Raw genomic sequence first — 27,515 nt, forward strand, 5'->3', positions numbered from 1 at the left:
ATGTGTTTCTGATGGGGCAGTGGGGAAGGGGTTGGTTTTCTGACCGGGGGAATGGGGATGTGTTTCTGATGGGGCAGTGGGGAATAGGTTGGGTTTCTGATTGGGGCAATGGGGATGTGGTTGTGTTTCTAACTGGGAAGTGGGGATGGGGTTGGGTTTCTGATTAATGGGGATGGGTTTCTGATTAATGGGGATGGGTTTGGGTTTCTGACTGGGGTAATACGGATGGGGTTGGGTTCTGATCGGGGTGATGGGGATGGGGTTGGGTTTCTGACTGGGGCAATGGTGATGGGGTTGGGTTTCTGACTGGGGCAGTTGTGAAGGGGCTGGATTTCTGACTGGGGCAGTGGGGATAGGGTTGGTTTTCTGACTGTGGAGTGATGAAGGGGTTGGGTTTCTGATTAATGGGGATGGGTTTGGGTTTCTGACTGGGGTAATAGGGATGGGGTTGTGTACTGATCGGGGTGATGGGGATGGGCTTGGGTTTCTGACTGAGGATTTGGGGATGGGGTTGGGTTTCTGATTAATGGGGATGGGTTTGGGTTTCTGACTGGGGTAATACGGATGGGGTTGGGTTCTGATCGGGGTGATGGGGATGGGGTTGGGTTTCTGACTGGGGCAATTGTGATGGGGTTGGGTTTCTGACTGGGGCAGTTGTGAAGGGGCTGGATTTCTGACTGGGGCGGTGGGGATAGGGTTGGGTTTCTGACTATGGAGTGATGATGGGGTTGGGTTTCTGATTAATGGGGATGGGTTTGGGTTTCTGACTGGGGTAATAGGGATGGGGTTGTGTACTGATCGGGGTGATGGGGATGGGCTTGGGTTTATGACTAAGGATTTGGGGATGGGGTTGGGTTTCTGACTGGGGTAATTGGGATGGGGTTGTGTTTCTGATCGGGGCAATGGGGATGGGGTTGGGTTTCTGACTGGGGCAATGGGGATGTGGCTCTGGGTTGGGTTTCTGACTGGGGCAGTGGGGAAGGGGCTGGCTTTCTGTCTGAGGCAATGGGGATGGGGTTGCGTTTCTGACTGGGGCAGTGGTGAAGGGGCTGGATTTCTGACTGGGGCGGTGGGGATGGGGTTGTGTTTCTTATTAATGGGGATGGGTCTAGGTTTCTGACTGGGGTAATAGGGATGGGGTTGGGTTTCAGACTGGGGTGGTGTGGATGGCGTTGAGTTTCTGATTAATGGTGATTGGTTTGGGTTTCTGACTGAGGCAACGTGGATAGGGCTGGGGTTGGGTTTCTGACTGGGGTAATGGGGATTGGGTTGGGTTTCTGACAGAGGTTATGGGGATGGGGTTGGGTTTCTGACAGAGGTAATGGGGATGGGGTTGGGTTTCTGACTGGGGCAATGGGGATGTGGCTGGGGTTGGGTTTCTGACTGGGGCAGTGGGGAAGGGGCTGGCTTTCTGACTGGGGCAATGGGGATGGGGTTGCATTTCTGACTGGGGCAGTTGTGAAGGGGCTGCATTTCGGACTGGGGCGGTGGGGATGGGGTTGTGTTTCTGATTAATGGGGATGGGTCCAGGTTTCTGACTGGGGTAATAGGGATGGGGTTGGTGTTCTGATCGGGGTGATGGGGATGGGTTTGGGTTTCTGACTGGGGTGGTGTGGATGGCGTTGAGTTTCTGATTAATGGTGATTGGTTTGGGTTTCTGACTGAGGCAACCTGGATAGGGCTGGGGTTGGGTTTCTGAGAAAGGTTATGGGGATGGGGTTGGGTTTCTGACAGAGGTAATGGGGATGGGTTTGGGTTTCTGACTGCGGCAATGGGGTTGAGCTTCTGACTGGGAAATGGGGATGGGGTTGGGTTTCTGACTGGTGCAATGGGGTTGGGCTTCTGACTGCGAAATGGGGATAGGGTGGGTTTCAGACTGGGGCAGTGTGGACGGCGTTGAGTTTCTGATTAATGGGGATGGGTTTGGGTTTCTGACTGGGGTAATAGGGATGGGGTTGGGTTTCTGATCGGGGTGATGGGGATGGGGTTGGGTTTCTGACTGGGGCAATGGGGATGGTGTTGGGTTTCTGACTGGGGCAATGGGGATGGGGTTGGGTTTCTGACTGGGGTAATGGGGATGTGGTTGGGTTTCTGAATGGAGTAATGTGGATGGGGTTGGGTTTCTTACTAGGGTGGTGGGGATGTGTTTGATTTTCTTTTTGTGGCAATGGGGATGGGCTTCTGACTGGGAAATGGGGATGGAATTGGGTTTTTGACTGGGTAATTGGGATGGGGTTGGGTTTCTGACTGGGGCAATGGGGATGGGGTTGCATTTCAGACTGGCGTGGTGTGGATGGAGTTGAGTTTCTGATTAATGGGGATGGGTTTGGGTTTCTGACTGGGGCGGTGGGGATGGGGTTGGGTTTCTGACTGGGAAAATGGGGATGGAGTTGGGATTCTGACCGGGGGGATGGAGATGGGTTTCTGATTGGGACGATGAGAATGGGGTTGGGTTTCTGACTGGGGTAATGGGGATGGGGTTGGGTTTCTGACTGGGGAGATGGGTTTCTGATTCGGATGATGGGGAAGGGGTTGGGTTTCTGACTGGGGTAATGGGGATGGGGTTCGGTTTCTGAATGGGGCGGTAAGGATCGGTTTGGGTTTCTGTCTGGGGTAATTGGGATGGGGTGGGGTTTCTGACTGGGGGATGAGTTTCTGATTGGGACGATGGAAGTGTGGATGGGGCTGGGTTTCTGAGTGGGGGGATGGGGATGTGGTTGGGGTTCTGATGTGGATGTTGGTGTTGGGTTTCTGACCGGGGTAATGGGGATGGTTTTGGGTTTCTGACTGGAGTAATGTGGATGGGGTAGGGTTTCTGACTGGGGCGGTGGGGATGGGGTTGGGTTTCTGGCTGGCGTAATGGGAATGGGGTTGGGTTTCTGACGGGGGTAATGTGGATGGGGTTGGGTTTCTGACTGGGGCGGTGGGGATGGTGTTGGTTTTCTGACTGGGGCTGTGGGGATGTGGTTGGGTTTCTGACTGGGGCGGTGGGGAAGGGGTTGGGTTTCTGACTGGGAAAATGGGGATGGGGTTGGTTTTCTGACCGGTGGAATGGGGATGTGTTTCTGATGGGGCAATGGGGATCGTGTTGGGTTTCTGACTGGGGCAATGGGGATGGGGTTGGGTTTCTGACTGGGGCAATGGGGATAGGGCTGGGGTTGGGTTTCTGACTGGGGTAATGGGGATGTGGTTGGGTTTCTGACTAGGGGTTGGGGAAGGGATTGGGTTTCTGACTGGGAAAATGGGGATGGTGTTGGGTTTCTGACTGGGAAATGGGGATGGGGTTGGGTTTCTGACTGGGGTGGTGTGGAATGGGTTGAGTTTCTGATTAATGGGGATGGGTTTGGGTTTCTGACTGGGGTAATAGGGATGGGGTTGGGTTTCTGATCGGGGTGATGGGGATAGGGATGGGTTTAGGATTCTGACTGGGGCAATGGGGATGCAGCTGGGTTTCAGACAGAGTCGGTGTGGATGGCGTTGAGATTCTGATTAATGGGGATCGGATTGGGTTTCTGACGGGTAATAGGGATGGGGTTGGTTTTCTGATCGGGGTGATGGGGATGGGGTTGGGTTTCTGACTGGGGCAATGGGGATGGGGTTGGGTTTCTGACTGGGGCAATGGGGATAGGGCTGGGGTTGGGTTTCTGACTGGGGCGATGGGGAAGGGGCTGGGGTTGGGTTTCTGACTGGGGCAATGTGGTTGGGCTTCTGACTGGGAAATGGGGATGGGGTTGGGTTTCTGACTGGGCTAATGGGGATGGGGTTGGATTTCTGACTGGGGCAATGTGGATGGGTTTGGGTTTCTCACTGGGGTAATGGGGATGGGGTTGGGTTTCTGACAGAGATAATGGGGATGAGGTTGGGTTTCTGACAGATGTAATGGGGATGGGGTTGGGTTTCTGACTGGGGAAATGGGGATGGGGATGGATTGGGTTTCTGACTGGGGTGATGGGGTTGGGTTTCTGACTGGGGTAATGGGGACGGATTGGGTTTCTGACTGGGGTAATGGGGATGGGGTTGGGGACGGGATTGGGTTTCTGACTGTGGTGATGGGGTTGGGTTTCTGACTGGGGAAGGGGTTGGGGACGGGATTGGATTTCTGACTGGGGTGATGGGGTTGGGTTTCTGACTGGGGAAATGGGGTTGGGGACGGGATTGGGTTTCTGACTGGGGAAATGGGGATGGGGACGGATTGGGTTTCTGACTGGGGTAATGGGGACGGATTGGGTTTCTGACTGGGGTAAGGGGGATGGTGTTGGGGACGGGATTGGGTTTCTGACTGGGGAAATGGGGATGGGGACAGATTGGGTTTCTGACTGGGAAATGGGGATGGGGACGGATTGGGTTTCTGACTGGGGTGATGGGGTTGGGTTTCTGACTGGGGTAATGGGGACGGATTGGGTTTCTGACTTGGGTGATGGGGTTGGGTTTCTGACTGGGGTAATGGGGACGGATTGGGTTTCTGACTGGGGTAATGGGGACGGATTGGGTTTCTGACTGGGGTGATGGGGTTGGGTTTCTGACTGGGGTAATGGGGACGGATTGGGTTTCTGACTGGGGTGATGGGGTTGGGTTTCTGACTGGGGTAATGGGGACGGATTGGGTTTCTGACTGGGGTAATGGGGATGGATTGGGTTTCTGACTGGGGTGATGGGGTTGGGTTTCTGACTGGGGTAATGGGGACGGATTGGGTTTCTGACTGGGGTGATGGGGTTGGGGACGGGATTGGGTTTCTGACTGGGGTGATGGGGTTGGGGACGGGATTGGGTTTCTGACTGGGGTGATGGGGTTGGGGACGGGATTGGGTTTCTGACTGGGAAATGGGGATGGGGACGGATTGGGTTTCTGACTGGGGTAATGGGGACGGATTGGGTTTCTGACTGGGAAATGGGGATGGGGACGGATTGGGTTTCTGACTGGGAAATGGGGATGGGGACGGATTGGGTTTCTGACTGGGGTAATGGGGACGGATTGGGTTTCTGACTGGGAAATGGGGATGGGGACGGATTGGGTTTCTGACTGGGGTAATGGGGACGGATTGGGTTTCTGACTGGGAAATGGGGATGGGGACGGATTGGGTTTCTGACTGGGAAATGGGGATGGGGACGGATTGGGTTTCTGACTGGGAAATGGGGATGGGGACGGATTGGGTTTCTGACTGGGGTAATGGGGACGGATTGGGTTTCTGACTGGGAAATGGGGATGGGGACGGATTGGGTTTCTGACTGGGGTAATGGGGACGGATTGGGTTTCTGACTGGGAAATGGGGATGGGGACGGATTGGGTTTCTGACTGGGGTAATGGGGACGGATTGGGTTTCTGACTGGGAAATGGGGATGGGGACGGATTGGGTTTCTGACTGGGGTAATGGGGATGGGGACGGATTGGGTTTCTGACTGGGAAATGGGGATGGGGACGGATTGGGTTTCTGACTGGGGTAATGGGGACGGATTGGGTTTCTGACTGGGAAATGGGGATGGGGACGGATTGGGTTTCTGACTGGGGAGGTGGCATCGGGGCGCTGAGGGGGATGTCCACGGTCCAGGTCTCTCGATGGAGCTTCCGGAGCGCGCGACGTTGAGTTCGTGCAACGTGATGACGTACTGTTGATGTTGCTCCCCAGCAGCATGGCGGTTTGTGTGGTTCACTGCACGTAACAGAACCGCGAATAATTTTGTCGCCGGGATAAGAAACGTTTACAGTCCCGGGCAGGCCGTGAGATGGATGGGGTACACCTGGAGTTCCCGGCCTTGCCCTCTTCCAGGGAGGATGCGGGGGTAGGTAACCGATCCGGCGGCGAGTTCGGCCTCAAGTTGTGAACAAAGCCGGCTCCGCGGGGTCAGGGAGTAGTTGCGGGCCGAGTCGGGAGAGGCCCCTCGTCGCCGAGCCACAGCTGCCCCATTCCGGTGCAGACTGGCTACTGCTCGTCCTGTTGTCACTGTCACGGGCCGGGCTTCACTGAATTTCTGCATGTTTGGTGTCCGTACTGACGGCTACGCCTCGGGGAAACGGTTGAACTTTGCTGCACCAAGGAAACTATTTGGGGAATGTGGTTTGGTGCCTGTCAGTTTGTGGCGCCTTTTTCTTCAGTTGCCCCGTTTTGTTCCACTGCTAATTGGCAAATCACAGCACCCAAGACTTGGGGCCAAAACAAAATCAAAAATAGTATATTTAACCTAAATTTAAAATTCCGTTACTAATTCAGGCAGATCAGGAGAACCTTGAGAATTATTAAAAGGGCTATAATAATTAATATATTTGATAGCTGTATTATTTTTAAAGTGCCAGACAGCTGAATTGACCACTTGTGCTAAGAGAAGTTTGGTGTTTATCCAATTTATAATCTGTTTCTTGGTTGAAGCCATGGCAAGGACATGTAGGCAGTTGGGTTGTCTAGAGAGCCAGATATTATATATTTAAAGTATGTTTTTTTAAAAAACCCTTTATTCATGTATTTTATTCTTGAATGTGTTACCTGTCAGATTGTACTGGAATTATTTGCTATGCACATGCTCTAATGACCAATTGATCAAGAACTCGAGGACGCTGAATCAAAGTGCTGGTAAAAGTATTAAAAATGCAGTGAATGATTAGAGTCCAGTTGTACTGCCAGAGGTATCTAGTGGAGGCAGATTCAATGCTAGAATTCATATGGGAACTGGATAAATATTAAAATGAAAATAACTTAATGACTCTGGGATGGGCCCATGTGGAGAGGATGGAGGAATGAAACTGGTTTCCTGTTCTTTCATCATTCTGTGAATGCTAGTGCTGATGTAACAGCTCTTAACCTTTTAACTTATTTCCTGTAAGGAAACCTGATCGTGAGCAAGATCCTCATTATTCATAGTTGTGGAAATAGAAAACATCAAACTTTTTGATTTTGAATTGAATATGAAAAAATGTAAAGCTTAAAAATATCAGCAAGCAGTGGATGGCATATTGTGCTATATGATACTGTACTGTATGATCTGTGGGTATAGTGTTTGTGGGTTTGTTTATTTTGAGGGGATATAGCTGAGTAATCTACAGGGATGTCAAATATTTTACAATTTCTGTAACTTGTCAGTGCTGTTTATTGTAGAAGCATCTATAATTTTTCACAGTTATTACTGTTATTTCCTTTAACATAGATTTTATGAGTTAAATAACACTTGGGTAATTTAAATTGTTTTATAAAGGTTTGTATTGATGGTGTAAAAGAGGGTAACAGAACCTCTAGATCTAAAAAGGTTTTAAGTAATCTTGATTCTGAAGTCTAGACACAATTACTTAATCAGTATATAAAGGATAAGGTTAAAGGTAAAGTGGGCCCAGAGAGAGCATGTTACTTTTAACTGATGCTGAATATTATTTTACAAAATATTTATGATGATATGACCATAAACAAGGCTTTCAAATTACAGTTGGCTAGCAAAGCTAAGGTACTAGAGAAATGGCTGGCAGTATCCTAACTGGAGAGCACTTTTTTCCTGCTGCTGTATTACTCTACTTTTTGGATTCATTGCATTTTTTATGAAAATAACATTTATTCCTATTTTTATTACTGTTAATATTTTACTTGCATAGTGTGACCCATTGCACATAAGTAAAACAAGTGTGCATGTATATGTGTAATAATATATGTGAGTGTGTACATACACACACACTCTTCAGATTGAATTTAGGGTTTTTAAAAACACTAAATAAAAATGGCTGAAAACTCTCCCCAAAATTAGTATTGCATTGGATAATTAAGCAGTTAAAGGTAACATGGATCCATTAAGAGCATAGATTTGTCAAATTGTACATTTTAGAACTGATGTGAAAGAATTTCATTCAAATATCTAATGGACTATCAGTCACATGTTGCTGTTAACCTTTATCAAAAGAGGCCTATATTGGTTTCAGGTTTGAGTGGTTAAGTAGCCTGCTTATGTACTTCTAATTCCCTGCACTATGTAATTTTCCAAAAGTTTAAATCCAGTGCGGTGCTTCAGTGCCATGATTTTTTTATCCATGATTGGCTGCTTCTCAAATACCAGTTGATTGCAAAAAGATTAAAAATTATATTTTGAAGAATTGAGTGAGGTAAACAATTGATTAAAGTTTACTGGTTATGGTTTTTAAAAAGTACTATTGAAGATAGAATTTTTGTAAAAGTTAACATATTTCATATACATAATGGCATTTAATATTTCATTATGACAGCAAGAAAGGTCTTGATCATTTTTAAGGTATTCAAGTCAAGTCAACTTTTATTGTCATTTCGACCATAACTGCATAGTAAAAATGAGACAATGTTTTTCAGGACCATGGTATTACATGACACAGTACAAAAAACTAGACTGAATTACATAATTTAAAAAAAACTGAGAAAGCTACACTAGACTATAGACCTACACTGGACTGCATAAAGTGCACAAAAACAGTGCAGGCATTATTCAATTTATTCAATTATTCAATTTCTATTAGCCATAAAGTATGGAGAGGTGACTGTCAACATTTCATGAATGTACTTAAGAACTGCAGTTAAGATTTTTATCCTGTAGTTATATTTTTTTAAAAATCTTCTGCAGGTGCCTGCTTTTTATTCTTGAATTAATCAGAAATAGCAGTTTCCTCTTATTACATAGATCATGATCAAGCTAATCAACAACTTGCTATCATCTTTCTTCCTTTCTGTTTTATCTCTTTTCTATATCGTTCTTTGCCTTTGGATTTTCATTACCTATTTAGATGTACCTGCCATTTTCCCAAGTGTCAGACTTGAACATTAGTAGCAGTGAAATGGTGATATGAAAGAGAGTTTTCTCTTATTCCTTGACTAGAATCTTCATTGTTCTGATATACTTTAAATGATGAAGTTATCATCTGCCATCATCAGAATTCATCTTGTTTACAAATAGAAGTTCGGTAACACTTTTTAAAGGAGAACAAATTGAATAATAAAGTTGGAATTACTTTGGAGCCTGTTAATGCAAAATTATTTCATAAGGAATTCAGACTAGTTATGTATGGCTTAAATATTCTTTTACAAATGAACCACAAGCTTTTCCCTAGATACTTAATGATGAAATTCACAATCTGAAATGAGGTTTGTAGAATTTGAAAGGACGGTAAAGCAATTTCAAGTCAGAGAGAGGAAATGAATGCTCATTTATCAGCAAAACTTCACAGCTGTATTATCTTACAACTGTTGTTTACTATTTTAGGATTGGATGTATCCAATGAGACGAGCAATGCAGGTATTCTTCTTAAACATTTTGTATTTGCAAGAGGAGATGAATTAATGTTGATGGAATGTATGTTGTTTATAAAATGTAAGATAAAAGTATAGTCTGAGTGATTTTTTTAAAAAGTTGTATATCTTTATAAATGAAATATTTTATAAATGAATTATGTGTGTGTCATGGATCTAATTAAAATGCATTGTACTTGCTAGAATAGGGATAACTAGAAGTAACCAGAATAACTGCGTGTCCCTACTTGCTATCCTCCATGTCAGTCTGGCCATTCTCTCAGCTCCTTTGGCAAAATCATTTCAAGTAGAAGATTATTAATTTGTCATTACATTACTTACTTTACATTAACATGCAATGTTTTTATGGCCCCTCTTCATTTTTTTAAATTCTCTACAATTCCCCCCGCCCCCACCACTTCTTGCAATTAACGCATAGTCAATGATGGAAGATGAGATTTGGCTGGCCTACCCAATAACAATACCATTGACTATGTTATATTAAACTGTAAAGTGACCAGGATAATCTGTTATGGTGCTTGAATGTCCTTCCATGGTATAAATTCAGTAGGTTTGTTTTGGATTGCTCCTGGGTGTAGTAATACCTTTTGCCAGGATTGGATTAGAAATAAGTAGACAGATTTCTGTTTAAAATTGATGGGAAGCTGATGAGAGAAGAATATTGTGAGGACAAGAATTGTTATACACCATGTGGGAAGACTTACTGTGGTTATTATCTGTCAGCAGTTTTCTTGCTTGGGTGTTGTTGAATGGAATACGTGGATTGTAGTTATGACTGAGTAGAGTTTTGAGTTAATGCTTTGTGCAGTGAATTAAGGTGCAAAATACAAAAAAATACAGGAATTCAATCCTTCAATAAAGAATACATAGTATTATTGCATTTGGTGATAAAGAAAAGAGAAACTTTAGGTATTACCCCAAATTATTTCGGAAGATCAAACCGGTTTTATTAAAAATCGCTATTCTTTTTGCAATGTTAGGAGATTATTGAATATTGTTTATACTCCTTCACATAGCACTTCAGAATGTGTTATTTCATTAGATGCGGAGAAAGCATTTGATAGAGTTGAATGGCCATACTTATTTAATGTGCTTGAGAAGTTTAATTTTAGTCCAACATTCATTTCCTGGATTAAACTGATATATCATACTCCAGTAGCCTCGGTGCTTACTAACAATCAAAGATCTCCCTTTTTTCGTTTATTTCGGGGTACTAGACAAGGCTGTCCTCTTAGTCCATTATTATTTAATATTGCTTTAGAACCCTTGGCAATTGCTATCAGAGAATCACAGAACATTTTTGGCATTAATCGTGGAACAGATATACATAAGTTATCATTATATGCAGATGATTTATTATTATTTATTTCTGATCCTGAGAAATCCATTCCTGCAGTTTTATCATTGTTGGCTCAATTTAGTGATTTTTCCAGGTATAAATTAAATCTTAATAAGAGTGAATTGTTTCCTTTAAATAGACAGGTTCCAATTTATGGAAATTTACCTTTTAAATTAGTTAATGACTCTTTTATTTACTTAGGGATTAAAATCACAAAAAACTATAAAGACTTATTTAATGTTAATTTTTTATCCTTAATCGATCAGATTAAATGTTTGTTTACTAAGTGGTCACTGCTATCTTTATCTCTGATAGGTCGGATTAATGCTATTAAGATGGTTATTTTACCTAAGTTTTTATATATATTTCAAGCGGTACCAATTTTTATTCCGAAATCTTTTTTTGCTAATGTTGATTCAAAAATTTCCTCATATATATGGCAGAATAAAAATCCTAGGTGAGGTAAAATATATTTACAGAAGGCAAGGAAGGAAGGTGGATTGGCATTGCCTAATTTTAGATTTTATTATTGGGCAGTTAATATCTGATATTTGATATGTTGGTTAAAGGATTGGGATTTATCTTTTAGCCCTCATTGGGTGAACCTGGAAATTAAATCTGTACAAGGATTTGCATTGGGTTCTATTTTAGGGACTTCTCTTTCCTTTGCTCTTTCTAAATTGCCGAAACGAATTGACAACCCGATAGTTAAACATACTTTACGTATATGGTTTCAATTTCGGAAATTTTTTGGGTTGACTCAGTTTGTTTTAAATATTCCTATTGTATCCAATTGCTTTTTTTATCCTTCTATTATAGACCAAGCTTATTCAGCTTGGAAGACTAAAGGATTACTACAATTTTCCGATTTATTTTTGGATAATTGTTTTATGTCTTTTGAGCAATTATCTAATAAATATAATTTGCCTAGATTTCATTTTTTTTTAGATATTTACAGATTAGGAATTTCTTAAATACTGTACTTCCTACTTTTCCAAATTTTGCGTCTTCAGGTATTTTGGAGAATTTGTTTGAAATAAATCCTTTTCAGAAAGGGCTAATATCAAAACTTTACAATATAATTATGAAGATATGTTCAGAGCCCTTTTATAAGACTAAAAATGATTGGGAAAGAGAACTTAACCTTACTATCCCTATTGAGAATTGGGATAAAGTTCTTCAATTAGTTAATACATCATCTATATGTGCTAAACATTCATTAATACAGTTTAAAGTTGTGCACAGGGCTCATATGTCCAAGGATAAATTGGCTCGTTTTTATTCCTATATAAATCCTATTTGTGACAGATGTCATTCTGAGATAGCGTCTTTAACTCATATGTTCTGGTCGTGTCCACTTTTGAAAAAATATTGGAAAGATATTTTTGATATTATTTCTGCGGTATTGAACATTGATTTACAACCTCATCCTATTACTGCAATTTTTGGTTTACCAATGATGGACTCACTCCATTTATCCTCTTCCACTTGTCGAATGATTGCATTTCTTACATTAATGGCTAGAAGATCTATTTTGTTGAATTGGAAAGAAATTAATCCTCCTACCGTATTTCATTGGTTTTCTCAAACTATGTTATGTCTAAATTTAGAAAAAATTAGAAGTGTTGTATTTGATACTTCTATTAAATTTGAAAAGATATGGAGACCATTTATTCAATATTTTCATATGATGTAATATGACCCTGTTCCAAGCCTATTTGTTTTTCCAGTTTCGATTTTATATATGTTGAGAGGATCGGAGTTGATGACACTGATGATTTTGTATTTTTGTGAGATATTATAAACAGCCCTTTTTTTCCATTTTTTCTTTTTCTCTTTTTTCTTTTTTGTTTTTTTCCCTTATTAGTTATTAGATTATTAGATTAGTTTTTTTTTGCATAATTTTTTTTCTTTTTCTTTTTTCTGTTTTTTTTAATATATATTATGATATACCTAGGTTTGCCTTGAATATTTGTATATTGTATCGTCCATGATTTGGGAATACTCATTTATACTGTAATCATTGCTTATGTATTCTTTCATGTTCAGTTGAAATGTGTATATTTGTAATCCCATTATCTATGTATCAATTTTATTTTGTTGATATTAATAACAATAATAAAAAGATTGAAAAAGAAAGAAAAGAGAAACTTTAATCATAAAAACATTTTAAATGAATGTTGGGTTTTACTAATTCATTTAAAACTTGATATTTTCAGTCAAATAGCTTTTACCATTCCACTTGCCAGTAAGAATCTGCTGTGTGTGTTATTTATTTTGTATCTATTGTGCCATTCTTAACTTTATTTCACAGGAGATACTGCCTGGCTTGTACTTGGGCCCATATTCTGCTGCTATGAAAAGTAAGGTATGAACTTTAATAACTAAAAGAAAAAGCATTGAACACATTGAAAGTTGCCAAGAGCAGCTATGTTGTTTTACAATTACAGGATTATACAAATTAGCATTCATCGTCGGTTGAAACCTAAACAAAATTGAATATTTTGACTTTTTATTCAGAATCAATCGATCAGTAAAAATCAATCAGTAATTGATTTTAAAAATCAGAATCAGGTTTATTATCACTGGCATGTGATGTGAAATTTGTTAACTTAGCAGCAGCAGTTCAATGTAATACATAATATAGAAGAGAAAAAAATAATAAATAAACAAGTAAATCAATTACAGTACATGTATATTGAATAGATTTTTTTTGCAAAAAACAGAAATACTGTATTTAAAAAAGTGAGGTAGTGTTCATGGGTTCAATGTCCATTTAAGAATCGGATGGCAGAAGGGAAGAAGCTGTTCCTGAACCACTGAGTATGTGCCTTCAGGCTTCTGTACCTCCTACCTGATGGTAACAGTGAGAAATGGGCATGCCCTGGGTGCTGGAGGTCCTTGGGGATAATGGACGCTGCCTTTCTGAGAAACCGCTCCCTGAAGATGTCCTGGGTACTTTGTAGGCTAGTACCCAAGATGAAGCTGTTTTGAATAAAAGAGTGAGCTTAAAGATATATAATTCATTTGTAAAAACTACTTCATATGCCTGGAGTAAGAAAACAAGGTAGTCTTGTTCAACACATACAAAATCCTGGAGGAACTCAGCAGGCTAGGCAGCATCCTCCAGCATTTTGTGTGTGTTGCTCGGGTTTCCAGCATCTGCAGATTTTCTCCTGTTTGAAAGGGGTCTTGTTACTTATGTTTGGTTAATGTGGTGCTTAAACTGAAGCTCAGGGAATTGAAAGGAGATGAAGTTCTTTAACAGAGACCTGAACACTGGTTGCATATTTATACCTTGATAAATTAAATCTCTATTCCTATTGTAGCATCAACAAACATGGAGCTCTTGGCTGCTGAGCTTCTTTATCTTTAAATAAAGCATGATGCTGTACCTATAGTGTGAGTTTATGAAGTGTTGATAACCCACTATGCTGGAAGGGAAAACATCACCTGAAGAAAGTAGTGGTTGTTAAAAGACTATTTGAGTCTACTAGTACTTTGATCTCTTTTTAGTAAATAGTGGAAGCACCCTTCAACTTCAAAATTACTCCAAAGCTTTGATTTCTGAAATGAATGTAGTTGCCACTATCTAAGTAAGCTTAGTCCTTGTCTGCTGCTTCACAGACAAAATGTAAATACTACTTCAATATTAGTAGAATGTACATTCAAAAGAACTCCATAGTAGTACTGTGATGAAATCTTGATCTTTTCATGTGTCACTTGTAGCACAAACATTAGGGTTATTATATTGACATTTTGAAACAGCTGGACATGCCCTAGTTTGCACTGTTTTGAGTGTCAACATGTATCTGATGACTTATATTGATTGCTTGTCTAGCAATAACTTGATTTCAAAATTATAGTCAATTTTTGTTTTGAAATGGCCTCTGTGTTCACCTTTCCTACCTCTAAAGCTTTACTAGCTCTAGAATTTGGGATTTCCCAATTTAATTGCAGTATCATTGTGCTATCACCTTCGTAAAGTCTGACGCTGAACTTCTTTCCTGAACCTTCCCATTAGTCTTATTCTCTTTAAGATTCTACTTGAAACTTATCACTTTGATCAAGCTGTTGATTACCTGTCCAAATGTTTTGTTCAATAATTACTCCAGGGAAGTTTTGTGGCATTACAACTACACTATAAATGCAAATTTGAGTGATTGATTAGACAATGTAATGCCTAAATAATGTTGCAGAATTGTTGTTTTGAGAAGAATCTGACCAATTGAAGCTTGTCATGTCACATCAGATAAATCAGACAGGACTAATTTGGCCGAATGCCTCTCTGTGCTTCCGATCTTTATGCTGAAATTGTTTATTATCATATTCACAAGTATATGAAAGCGCAAGGGCAATGAAAAACCTCCATAGTATCATACAAACAGCATTTCTCAAGAAAAACATAAATTTAAATGTACACAATTTTTTACAGGAAGACAATTTAAAAATAATTTAAATTTAAAATTAAGTCCATTTTAGTGCAAACTGGTCATAGTGCAAAATCTAAATTACAGTTTAATAATACCAACAGTTTAGCAATACTATGTTAATATTGTCTTAACCATACGGTTCAAGACTGTATAGTTAACTTGCATATTCAGTCGGTGGTAAGGAAGGCAAATGCAAAGATCAGCATTCAGAGAAGGTTCACAAGAATGATTCTGGGAATGAATGGGTTGACATATGGAGAACATTTGATAGCTCTGGGCCTGTACTCGATGTAGTTTAGAAGAATGGATGGGATTTTCATTGAAACCTATCAAATATTGAAAGGCCTAGATATAGTGGATGTGAAGAAAATGTTTTCTATAGTGGAGGAGTCTAGGCCAGAGGGCACAGCCTCAGAGTAGAAGATTGTCCCTCTAAAACAGATGAGAAATTCCTTTAGCCACAGAGTGGTGATTCTGTGGAATTCATTGCCTCAGATGGCTGTGCAGACCAAATGTATTTAAAGCAGAGGTTGATATGTTCTTGATTAGTGAGGTTGTTAAAGATTATGGAGAGAAGGCAGGAGAATGCGGTTGTGAAGGATAATACATCAGCCATGATGGAATAGCAAAGCAGACTCAATTAGCCAAATGGTTTAATTCTGCTCTTGCGTCTTATGGAAGTAACTGTTCTTGAGCCTGATGGTATTGGACTTCAGATTTCTGTACCTTTTGCCTGTTAGCTACAAAAAGGTGGCATAGCCCAGATGGTGAGGATCTTTGATAGATACTGCCGCCTTGAGACACTGCCACGTGTAGATACTACCAGTTGTGGAAAGGGACCTATCTGTGATGTATTGGATAAAGTTCACTACCCTCTGCAGCTTCTTGCATTCCTGTGCATTCAGATTGTTGTACTAGACCATGAAGCCAACAGGATGCTTTCAAAAATACATCTGTAGAAGGTTTTGGTGACAAGCTGAACCTCCTTAATATACTAATCTTGTCAAAGTTGAATGTATTGTCAGATACACAAGTACATATATGCACAGGTGCAATGAAAAACATGCTTGCAGTGGCTGTACAGGCACATAGCATCATATAGGAGCATTCACAAGGAAAATTCTAATTTTACATAAGTTACACACAATTTTTATAAGAAACCATAATTAGAACAAAAATTTCAAAGTCCCAAGTTAATTTATTACCAAAGTACATGTATGTCACCATATACAACCCTGAGGTTCATTTCCTTGTGGCATACTCAATAATTCAAAGAAACATTGCACCAACAGGGCAGACAAACAATCAATGTGCAAAAGACAATGAATTGCAAATACAAAAGAAAAAATAAATAATTAAACAATAAGTATCAAGAACATGAGATGAAGAATCCTTGAAAGTAAGTCCATTGATTGTAGGAACAGCTTAGTGATGAGGCAAGTGAAGCTGAGTCAAGCTATCCCTACTGGTTCAAGAGCCTGATGGTTGTGGGGTAATAACTTCCTGAATTGGGTATTGTGAGTCCCGAGTCTTCTGTACCACCTTTCTGGTGCACCTTTCTCATGGATTTTCAGTTTCCTTCTCATGAAACAATAATCTTCTTGGTCTTGCAGACACTGAGTGAGAGGTGGTTGTTGTGACACCACTCAGCCAGATTTTCAATCCCACTCCTATATGCTGATTAGTCATCATGTTTGATTTGGCCATCAACAGTGGTGTCATCAGAAAACTTAAATATGGCATAAGCCTCAAGTCATAAGTATAAAGTGAGTCGAGCAGGGGACTAAGCCCACAGCCTTGTGGTCATAGTGGAACGTGGTCACATTAAATGTAGTGATTAGGGTTTAGCTGGTTACTTCAAGGACTGAATAGTTGAAAGGAAGTGTTAAGTGAAGTAGCTGAACATGAACCTGGTAGTGTGGGTCTTCAGGCTTCTGTACTTGTCCATTGGTAGATGCTGGCATGCTTTCCTTATGATTGCATCTATGTGCTGGGCCCAGGACAGGTTATCTGATTTGTTAATGCCCAGGAATTTAAAGCTGCTGCACCACCAAATTTTACAAAGTGTAAACCGGTATTTGTTAGTTTATTTTGGGGCAATTGATGATGGAAATGGCCCTCCCTGTTTATTATTATTTTGTTTTACTTCTTGTATTTGCGCAATTTGTTGTCTTTTGCAGATTGGTTGTTTGATTATCTTTGTTAATTTTTCATTGATTATACTGTGTTTCTCCGTGTTTACTGTGAACACCCACAAGAAAATGAATCTCAGTAGTATATAGTGACATACGTGTACTTTGCTAATAAATTTACTTTGACCTTTGAGTGTTGCTTGTCGTCCTTCCCCTTTCTGAAGTCAACGATCAGCTATTTTGTTTTGCTAATGCTGAACAAGAGGTTTTTGTCACAGCAGCACTCAACCAGGTGTCCCATCTCACTCTGGTAAGCTCACTCATCACCACCAGTAGTTCAATAACAGTAGTGTTGTTGGCAAATTTGAAGATGACTTGAACTTGGGCTTCTTGCTGTTTGAAAATCATTCCATTTGTGTTTGTGGATGAAAGGTCTAAAACAAAACTTTTTGTTTGGTAGCTTCCCATTCTTGAAGAAAATGGAATAACTCACATTATATGTGTACGGCAAGATATTGAAGCAAACTTCATCAAGGCAAATTTCCAAGAGAAATTTAGGTAACTTCTATTTAAAGATTTTGTGTTCATTTTTTTGTTGTTGATTATTAAATAGTTGCAATTGAAATGTTTGTTTCTGTTCTACTTGGGGTGATGTGTTTCTGCAGTGGCTTTTATAGAATTGGTGAACCAAATATTATTTGCAGGAATTTTTTTTAATTAGTTTTTTGATACATTTTCTACATAGCTACAGATTAAAAAAAAACCCGGATCAAAATGAAGAACATTGATACAGTGCAAAAATAAACATACAATAATAAAATGATACCAAGAAAGATAATTGAGAAAGCACCCAAATTGAAGACATGTAAAATTAGTATCCTCCCCAAGCCCCGCAACAAAAAAAAGCTCCAGACCAACCACAACACAATATAGAGAATATAAATCAGGACAATCAAACCCCCAAAACTGTAAATACACTTGGCAACAGAAGATATTAATGCCTACTACAAAAAAAAAGGAGCTGAAAGCAAGGGACCGAAAAAAAAACCTTAGTTAAGAGGAAGGTTATGAAAGTACTCAATAAAAGGTCCCCAGACCTTATGGAACTTTAAATCCGAATTAAGGACTGAGTAATGAATTTTTCAAGGTCTAAGCAGGCCATAATATCGTTAAGCCATTGAGCATGTGTGGGCGGGGCATCATCTCTCCATCTAAGGAGGATTAAACGTCTAGCCAGGAGAGAGGCAAAAGATAATATTCGACACTTAGTCAAACTCAGACGTAAATCTGTCTCACCCCAGAAACCGAACAAAGCAATTAAAGGGTTAGGTTCTAGGTGGTGATTCAGAATATACGATAACGTTATGAAGACATCTTTCCAAAATTTCTCCAAGCTAGGACAAAGCCAGTACATATGAATGAGAGAGGCCTCGCCCCTTTTGCATTTATCACAAAGCGGACTGATGTTAGGGTAAAACCGAGATAATTTGGATTTAGACATATGGGCTCTATGAACAATCTTAAACTGTAAAAGGCAATGGCGAGCACAAAGAGAGGCTGAATTAACTGATTTGAGAATCGAGTCCCAAGTCTCATCAGATAAGGAGGTATTTAAATCATGCTCCCATGCCATTTTAATTTTATCCACAGGGGCACGTCGTAGGGCTGCTAATTTATCACGAATAAATGATATTAAACCTTTACCTAGTGGATTAATAGAAAGAAATAAGTCTATAACATTTTTCTCAGGCATTTCAGGGAAGTTAGGGATTAAAGGAGTAATAAAGTGTCTAATTTGGAGATATCTAAAAAAAATTAGCATTAGGCAGATTGAATTTAGCAGAGAGCTGTTGAAAAGAGGCGAAGCGATTATCAATAAAAAGATCTTCAAAATGTCTAATGCCCTTCCTATACCAACCATGGAAGGCTGAGTCATACGTAGTAGGTAAAAAAAGGTGATTATGTAAGATAGGGCTAGAAAAGGAAAAACCATGGAACCCATAAAATTTCCTAAACTGAGCCCATATACGCAAAGTGTGTCTGACAAGAGGATTAACTATTAATCTGGACAAACTACTAGGGAGTACAGAGCCGAGAAGTGCAGAGATAGATAATTCTTTAGTGGAGCTCAACTCCATTGCCACCCAGTTAGGGCACTCGGGTTGGCCATGGAAAAAAGACCAAAAGGTAGCACAACGTATATTGGCTGCCCAATAATATAAACGAAAGTTAGGTAAAGCCATGCCACCCTCTTTTTTAGATTTCTGGAGGTGGATTTTATTAATTCTAGAGCGCTTATTCTTCCACAGATATGACAAAATAATAGAGTCTAAGGAATCAAAAAAAGATTTAGGAATAAAAATTGGGATTGATTGAAATAGATATAAAAGTTTAGGGAGAACATACATTTTAACAACATTAATACGACCTACCAAAGACATAGATAGAGGTGACCATTGTAACAGACTCTGTTTAATAATATATGAAAGATTGGCAAAATTTTCACGAAAGAGATCTTTAAACTTCCTTGTGACTATAATCCCAAGATAAGTAAATTGATTGTGGACTACTTTAAAAGGGAGATCACGAAGTGTTAATTCTTGTGCTTCTTTATTAATTGGGAAAAGTTCGCTCTTATGTAAATTAAGTTTATATCCAGAAAACTGGCTAAACTGGTCAAGAAGTGAAAACATTGGAGGTAAGGATGTAGACGGATTTGAAAGAAAAAGTAATAAGTCATCGGCATAAAGAGAAACTTTATGCTCAACACCCCCTCTCCAAATCCCGGTCAGTTCAGGACAATTTCGAAAAGCTATCGCCAAAGGTTCTATAGCCAAATCAAAGAGAAAGGGATTTAAAGGGCATCCCTGACGGGTGCCACGTTTGAGGTTAAATAACTGGGATTTCTGAGAATTAGTTAAAACAGAGGCAGTAGGACACAAATACAGCAGTTTGATCCAAGAGATAAAACTTTGACCGAAGTCAAATTTTTCTAAAACTGCAAAAAGGTAGTTCCACTCTATATGATCAAATGCTTTCTCCGCATCAAGGGAAATAACACATTTAGGAATCCCAGTCGGAGGTGAATATAAAATGTTAAATAAATGCCGAATGTTAAAAAAAGGAAGATGGTTTTTAATAAAACCAGTTTGATCATCAGAAATAATAGAGGGGATAACAGTTTCTAATCTATAAGCCAAAACTTTGGCCAAGATTTTAACATCAACATTAAGCAATGAAATCGGCCTATACGAGGAACACTCTGTTGGGTCTTTACCCTTTTTTAGTAAAAGAATAATAGAAGCCTCATTGAAAGAGGGTGGCAATTTGCCGTAGTTAAACAAGTCAGATAATACTGAAAGTAACTGAGGGGAGAGAAGTGAAGAGAATGATTTATAAAATTCTACGGGGAACCCATCAGGTCCAGGAGATTTCCCTGAGGACAATGCAGAAATTGCAGAAGATATTTCTTCTGATGATATAGGCGCATTAAGTTTGGCCTTAAAATCAGATGAAAGCGAAAGAATATTCAGATTATTTAAAAAATGATCGATAGAGATATTGTCATTCAAAGATTCAGAGGAATAAAGTCGAGAATAGAAATTTTTAAATGCGTCATTGATTTCTAAGTGATCCGATGTAAGGTCTCCATTCTCCTTCCGGATCTTTGTAATATGTTGTTTGGCTTTGGAACGCCTCAGCTGATTGGCTAGAAATTTACCAGATTTGTCACCATGAATATAAAAACGACTCTTACTTTCAAGAAGTTGGCGTTCGACAGGTTGAGTGGACAGAAGATTAAATTTAGTTTGAAGTTCTACACGTTTCTTGTATAGTTCAAGATTCCTAGTTTGAGCATACAGTTGATCCAATTCTTTAATCTGATTAATGAGGTCTAATTGATCTGCACAGGACTTTCTATTAAGATTTGCTGTATAGGAGATTATTTGGCCCCTCAGATATGCTTTCATGGCATCCCAGACAAACTGGGATGACACTTCAGGCGATGTATTGCTGTTAAAATAAAAGGTTTTCTGATCCTTGATAAATTTTAGAAAATCATCATCCGATAGTAAAGTCGAATCAAACTGCCAGTGTTTATTCCTCTGAGGAAGGCCAGGAAAATTTAAGGACAGAGTAATTGGGGCATGGTCAGAAATCAGTATACTCTGATAATCACAAGAATAGACAAATGGAATGAGTTGATTGTCGAGTAAGAAGTAGTCAATTCTAGTAAAGGTATGGTGAACATGTGAAAAAAAAGAATAATCTCTCTCAGTAGGATGAAGGAAACGCCATATATCAGAGATACCATAATTAGAGAGAAACGATTGAATAGCTGAGGCAGATTTAGTAGGTGGTCTAGTAACAGAGGACGATCGATCCAAACTAGGATCTAACCAACAATTGAAATCACCACCCAGTATAAGAGAGTATGAGTTTAAGTCTGGTAGTGAGGAGAAAAAACGTTCAAAGAAATTAACATCATCAAAATTGGGGGCATACAGGTTTGCTAGTACAACTTTAGTATTATATAGTTTACCAGAAACAATGACAAAGCGGCCATTTGTATCAGATATCTTATTATGGAGTTCAAAAGGAATATTTGAGTTAATAAGGATGGAGACCCCCCCCCCCCCCCCCAAAGCTTTGGCAGCAAAGGATGAATGAAAATGCTGACCCGCCCACTTTGACAAAAGCCGGGAGTTATCAGAACAACGAATATGAGTTTCTTGAAGGAAAGCAATGTCCGCTTTGAGTTGTTTAATATGTGAGAAGACCTTCCTTCTTTTAACAGGGTGATTCAATCCCTTTACATTCCAGCTCACAAATTTAAGTGTATTAACCACTATCAATTGTTAGTGCGTAGAAGGCAGCAAGCATATAAAAAGTCAAGCAGTACAATAACAGTCTGGGAGCAAAAATGTAAACATAGATTCGTAGAATCAAAACAGAAACATGTCCTGAGTAACAGAGGAAAGCAAAGGAAACAGTGAGTGGTGTTGGAACTGGAGAATCCACCCCACCCCCCAACCCAAAAACTAGACGGCTACCAAAAAAAGCAGCTAGCTCTACCAAAAAAATTAACCCAAATATGACTTCCAGTTCTGTGTCATTAACAACAGTTCCGAATAAATACTATAGCATATGGTAACTAGTTTATGCACTAGAAAACATAACAAATAGGAACAGCTTCAGCAGAAGTGTGAGACTTAATACAAAGAAAATCAAGAGAAAACCAAAACTAACTTACCCGCGAAAAATTATAGAAGATTAAAAGAAAAAAAAGGGAGGGAGAAAAGAGGAAAATTATAGATTCGAAAAGAGTACTTATCAACCATTTACAGAAAAAAAGAGCAAAACTTAAACTATGAATCAACCAACAGGGAGGCCTTCAATAGAAACTCCCAACCTCCAAAACAAGTTAAAGTCAATTGTAGATCTCTATAGATAAAGTTATACAAGAATACAATAGATTGCACAAGTACAATCTAAACGTCCGCAGGGAAACATTGAACTCGGATTATCTATTTAGAAAGAATGCATTTGCAGGAATATTTTAACAGATTTGAATTGTTTTTATTTCATGATTTAAGTCTTAGCTGGTACTTAACTAAATTTAACTACTTACCTGTCTCTTTTTAACTGCAAAATCAAGTCATTTTTTTTCACTTGTGAGAATCAATAGCATTGCAACAGAAGTAATGACTTTCCTTACTATTGTCATTACTATTCAATTCTTTCTTCTAATGCTCCTTGGGGGTACAGCTGTTTAATGTTTAACAGATGAGGCAGAAGCAGATATGCATACCAAATGTTGTCCTCCATTCTGGTTTTAACAAACATATCTTCCCAACAGGCAACTTTTTCTTAGTCTTCAAGTGGAGTCAACTGAGGAAGTGCAAGAAGGATGAGGAGGTTACCTTAACAAACTTGCTGTTCTTGTCAGTCAGACTTTTTTAAAAAAGTTTGTCAAACTTGTCCTGTACTTTTATTTGAAAGCACTCTGAATTTTGGAGATTGTGTGGTGAAAAGGTAACATGTCTTGAGTTTGAAATATTCTCTGTTCTGTTTTGTAGGTATTTAATTTTGGATATTGCTGATAATCCAGTGGAAAATATAATACGATATTTCCCTGTGGTAGGTAATTTTTCACAAATAAATAAGCTCTGCACAATTTCTCTTGAAATGGTATTTCAGCAGGAAAATGTATCAGCAGAGTTATCCTAGAATAATCGGCAATCCAAGAGTTGTAGTTTTAAAGTACTTTTTTGTCATAGTTTGATATGTTGATTTTGTGACTATATATTGTTTTCTTATTTGTTTTCCAAAAGTTTAGTTAACCTTTAAGCTAACAATAACCAAGTGTTTAACTTAATTACTGAATGTGCCTTATGTATAGAATGGTGGAGTTGAGATGCCGTATGTCTTGTATGGCAGTTTTAAAAATACCACCCAGAATTGATGGCATCTGTCTGTCTCAAAGGACAATGGAGTGTGCACTATAGTTCAGTCTTTTGTAGAGCTGCAGCACCCCTGCTATGGCTGTACAGTCCAATTTTGGAGTGGCAGGTTTTGCTGTAGTTTCCACAAGTTAATGTTGTGCCAGGCTGTAGAGGTGATGCAAAGATTCCTCCTACCGTCAAAGACAGCCTGCAGTGCCTGTTACCTCAGCCAGTTGGTGAGGGCTTATCACTCGTAGCTACTGCCTCTTGTGTTGGTCCAGTTGCTGCAAGCAGCGGCACTGGAGTGACCTCTCCAGGGCACAAGACTGGGCAGATGGTATGGAGGTTCTGGGGTGCTCAGTTGTCAAGATCCCCCCTCTCGGCCTCATTGGTGTAGTCCAAAGGAAAGGAAAGCAGTATGTTTGGCCCAAGAAGCTACTGGAAGGATGTTCAGTGACATCCAGCTGCATTAGGGGCTCATCTCTGGATTTTTTGTCTGGGTTTACACCCATAGCCTTCATCTATCCTGAGGCTGCCCACAAGCAGAGGGGCTATTTACCCATAGCCAGGGATCTGGTACACGAGCTACTTGAGACGCACGCCATTGGAGCATTTAAAAGGTAGTGGGAACTTATCCCCACTCCCAACTATGACAACCTTAAGGAACCAGAGTTAAGAAACTGCAAAGGTTAAAAAAAAACCTGACGGGAGTTATATGGAGGCCTCTTCTTACTATCTTTCCTTTCGGTTAGTCCTGATGAAGTGTCTCGGCCTGAAACGTCGACAGTGCTTCTCCCTATGGATGCTGCCTGGCCTGCTGTGTTCTACCAGCATTTTGTGCGTGTTGTTGTGGGATTACAATGGGAGGTAGAAAAAGCATGTAAAAAGGGCAATATTGCGATCGTCATGGGCTGGGGAAATGGTTGGCATTGGATCCCAAGAGAGGGAATTTGTAGAAGACCTATGAGATGGCTTTTTAGAGCAACTCATTGTTGAGCCCACTAAGGGAAAGGCAATTCTGGATTTGGTTTTATGTAATGACCCAGATTTGATGAGGGAGCTTAAGGTAAAGGAACCCGTAGGAGAAGGTGAACATAATATGATAGAATTCATCCTGCAGTTTGAGAGGGAGAAGCTAAAGTCAGTATTATAGTGGAGTAAAGGGAAGTATGGAAGCATGACAAGGAGCTGGCCAGAGCTGATTGGAAAAGGAGACTAGCAGAACAGCAAAGGCTGGAATTTGTAGGAGCTGTTCGGATGGCGCAGGATAGTTACATCCCAAAGATGTAGTAGGGAGGATGAGGCAGCGTGGCTGACAAGGGAAGTCAAAGAATGCACAAAAAGAAAAGAGGGCATATAATAGCAAAAATTAGTGGAAAGTTAGAGGATTGAGAAGCTTTTAAAAACCAACAGAAGGCAACTAAAATAAGCCAAAAGAAAAGGAAAAATGAAATATGAAGGTAAGCTAGCCAGTAATATAAGAGAGGATACAAAAAGTTGCTTCAAATATATAAAGAGTAAAAGATTTGCAGAGTGAATATTGGACCACTGGAAAATTATGCTGGAGAGGTAGTAAAGGAGAGCAAAGAAATGGCAGGTGAACTTGATAAGTATTTGTTTCAGTCTTCTCTGTGGAATACACTAGTAGTATGCCAGAAATTAGAGAATTTTAGGGTAGAATGAGTGTTGTTGCTGTAATCACTAGATTCCTGTATGGTTCCGGAGGATTGGAAAATTACAAATGTCACTCCACTCTTTTGAAGGGAGGGAAGCTGAAGAAAGGAAATTATAGGCCAGTTAGCCTGACTTCAGTGGTTGGGAAGATATTGGAGTCCATTATTAAGGATGAGCTTTTGGGATACGTGGAGGCACATGATAAAACAGGCCAAAGTCAGCATGGTTTCCTTAAGGAGAAATCTTGTCTGACATCTCTGTTGGAATTCTTTGAGGAAATAACAGGCATGTTAGACAAAGGAGAGTTAATGGATATTGTTTTCTTGGATTTTCAGAAGACCTTTGACAAGGTGCCCCACATGAGGCTGCATAACAAGATAAGAGCCCATGATATTACAGGAAAGATACTAGCATGGAGAGAAGATTGGCTGACTGGTGGGAGGTAGCGAGGGAATAAAGGGGGCTTGGTTTACTGCTGGTGATTTGTGGTGTTCTGCAGGGATCAGTATTGGGACTGCTTCTTTTCACATTATATGTCAGTGATTTGGATGATGAAATTGATGGCTTTGTGGCCAAGTTTGTGACAATACGAAAATAGGTGGAGGGGCAGGTAGTGTGATGGAAGCAGGGAGTTTGCAGAAGGACTTTGATAGGTTGGGAGAATTGACAAAGAAGTAGAAGATGGAATAAAGAGTAGAGAAGTGTATGGCCATGAACTTTGGTTGAAAAAATAAAGGCATAGACCATTTTCTAAATCAGGACCATTTTCTAATCAGAGTTGCAAAGGGACTAGGGAGTCCTCGTGCAGAATTCCCTTAAGTTTAACTTGCAGGTTGAGTCGGTGGTAAATAAGGCAAATGCAATATTGGCATTCATTTCCAGAGGACAAAATATAAGAGCGAAAATGTAATGTTGAGGCTTAATAAGGTATTGGTCAGACCTGGATAGTGTGTGCAGTTCTGGGCCCCTTATATATGAAAAGATTTGCTTGCATTGCAGAAGGTACATAAGACCATAAGATGTTGGAGCAGAATTAGGCCTTTCAGCCCGTTGAGTCTGCTCTGCAATTCCTTCATGGCTGACCCAGGTCCCACTCAACCCCATACATCTGTCTTTTCGCCATATCCTTTGATGCACTGACCAATCAGGAAACTATCAACTTCCACCTTAATACTTGATCCTGTTTTCCCACATTACATAGAAACATAGAAAACCTACAGCACAATACAGGCCTTTTGGCCTACAAAGCTGTGCTGAACATGTCCTTACCTTAGAACTACTTAGGCTCACACATAGCCCTCTATTTTTCTAAGCTCCATGTACCTATCCAGAAGCCTCTTAAAAGATCCTATCGTTTCCACCTCCACCACTGCTGCCGGCAGCCCATTCCACGCACTCACCAATCTCTGCGTTTAAAAAAAAAACTTACCCTTGACATCTCTGTACCTACTTCCAAGCACCTTAAAACTATGCCCTCTCATGCTAGCCATTTCAGCCTTGGAGAAAAGCCTCTGACTATCCACACGATCGATGCCTCTCATTATCTTGTACACTTCTATCAGGTCACCTCTCATCCTCTGTGGCTGCAAGGAGAAAAGGCTGAGTTCACTCAGTCTTTTCTCATAAGGCATGCTCCCCAATCTAGGCAACATCCTTGTAAATCTCCTCTACACCCTTCCAATGGCTTCCACATCCTTCCTGTAGTGAGAAGACCAGAATTGAGCACAGTACTCCAAGTGGGGTCTGACCAGGGTCCTATATAGCTGCAACATTACCTCTCGGCTCTTGAACTCAATCCCATGATTGATGAAGGCCAATGCACCGTATGCCTTTTTAACCACAGAGTCAACCTGTGTAACAGCTTTGAGTGTCCTCTGGACTTGGACCCCAAGATCCATCTGATCCTCCACACTGCCAAGAGTCTTACCATTAATGCTATATTCTGCTATCATATTTGACCTACCAAAATGAACCACCTCACACTTATCTGGGTTGAACTCCGTCTGCCACTTCTCAGCCCAGTTTTGCATCCTATCAATGTCCAGTTGACAATTGTAACCTCTGACATCCCTGCACACTATCCACAACACCCCCAACCTTTGTGTCATCAGCAAATTTACTAACCCATCCCTCCACTTCCTCATCCAGATCATTTATAAAAATCACGAAAAGGGGTCCCAGAACAGATCCCTGAGGCACTCCACTGGTCACCAGCCTCCATGAAGAATATGACCCATCTACAACCAGTCT

At 40.3% G+C, this 27,515-nt stretch overlaps 1 protein-coding gene across 3 annotated transcripts in view; it reads left to right on the top strand.

Moving 5' to 3' along the window:
- Positions 1–5,591: 5,591 nt before the first annotated feature.
- The window catches only part of styx (serine/threonine/tyrosine interacting protein), a 49,966-nt gene continuing 28,042 nt past the window's right edge, over positions 5,592–27,515 (top strand). For all 3 annotated transcript variants that reach the window (XR_012098230.1, XM_073039859.1, XM_073039858.1), the window contains exons 1-5: positions 5,592–5,777; positions 9,195–9,227; positions 12,895–12,948; positions 17,606–17,703; positions 23,226–23,286. Coding sequence is in view for 2 of the 3 variants with exons in the window: in XM_073039859.1 (XP_072895960.1) it covers positions 5,721–5,777; positions 9,195–9,227; positions 12,895–12,948; positions 17,606–17,703; positions 23,226–23,286 (303 nt within the window). In the remaining variant the exon portion in view is untranslated. The remainder of the gene's footprint in view (positions 5,778–9,194; positions 9,228–12,894; positions 12,949–17,605; positions 17,704–23,225; positions 23,287–27,515) is intronic.

Source organism: Hemitrygon akajei, chromosome 3 (genome assembly GCF_048418815.1).
Source record: "Hemitrygon akajei chromosome 3, sHemAka1.3, whole genome shotgun sequence".
In the NCBI taxonomy this organism is placed as follows: Eukaryota; Metazoa; Chordata; class Chondrichthyes; order Myliobatiformes; family Dasyatidae; genus Hemitrygon; species Hemitrygon akajei.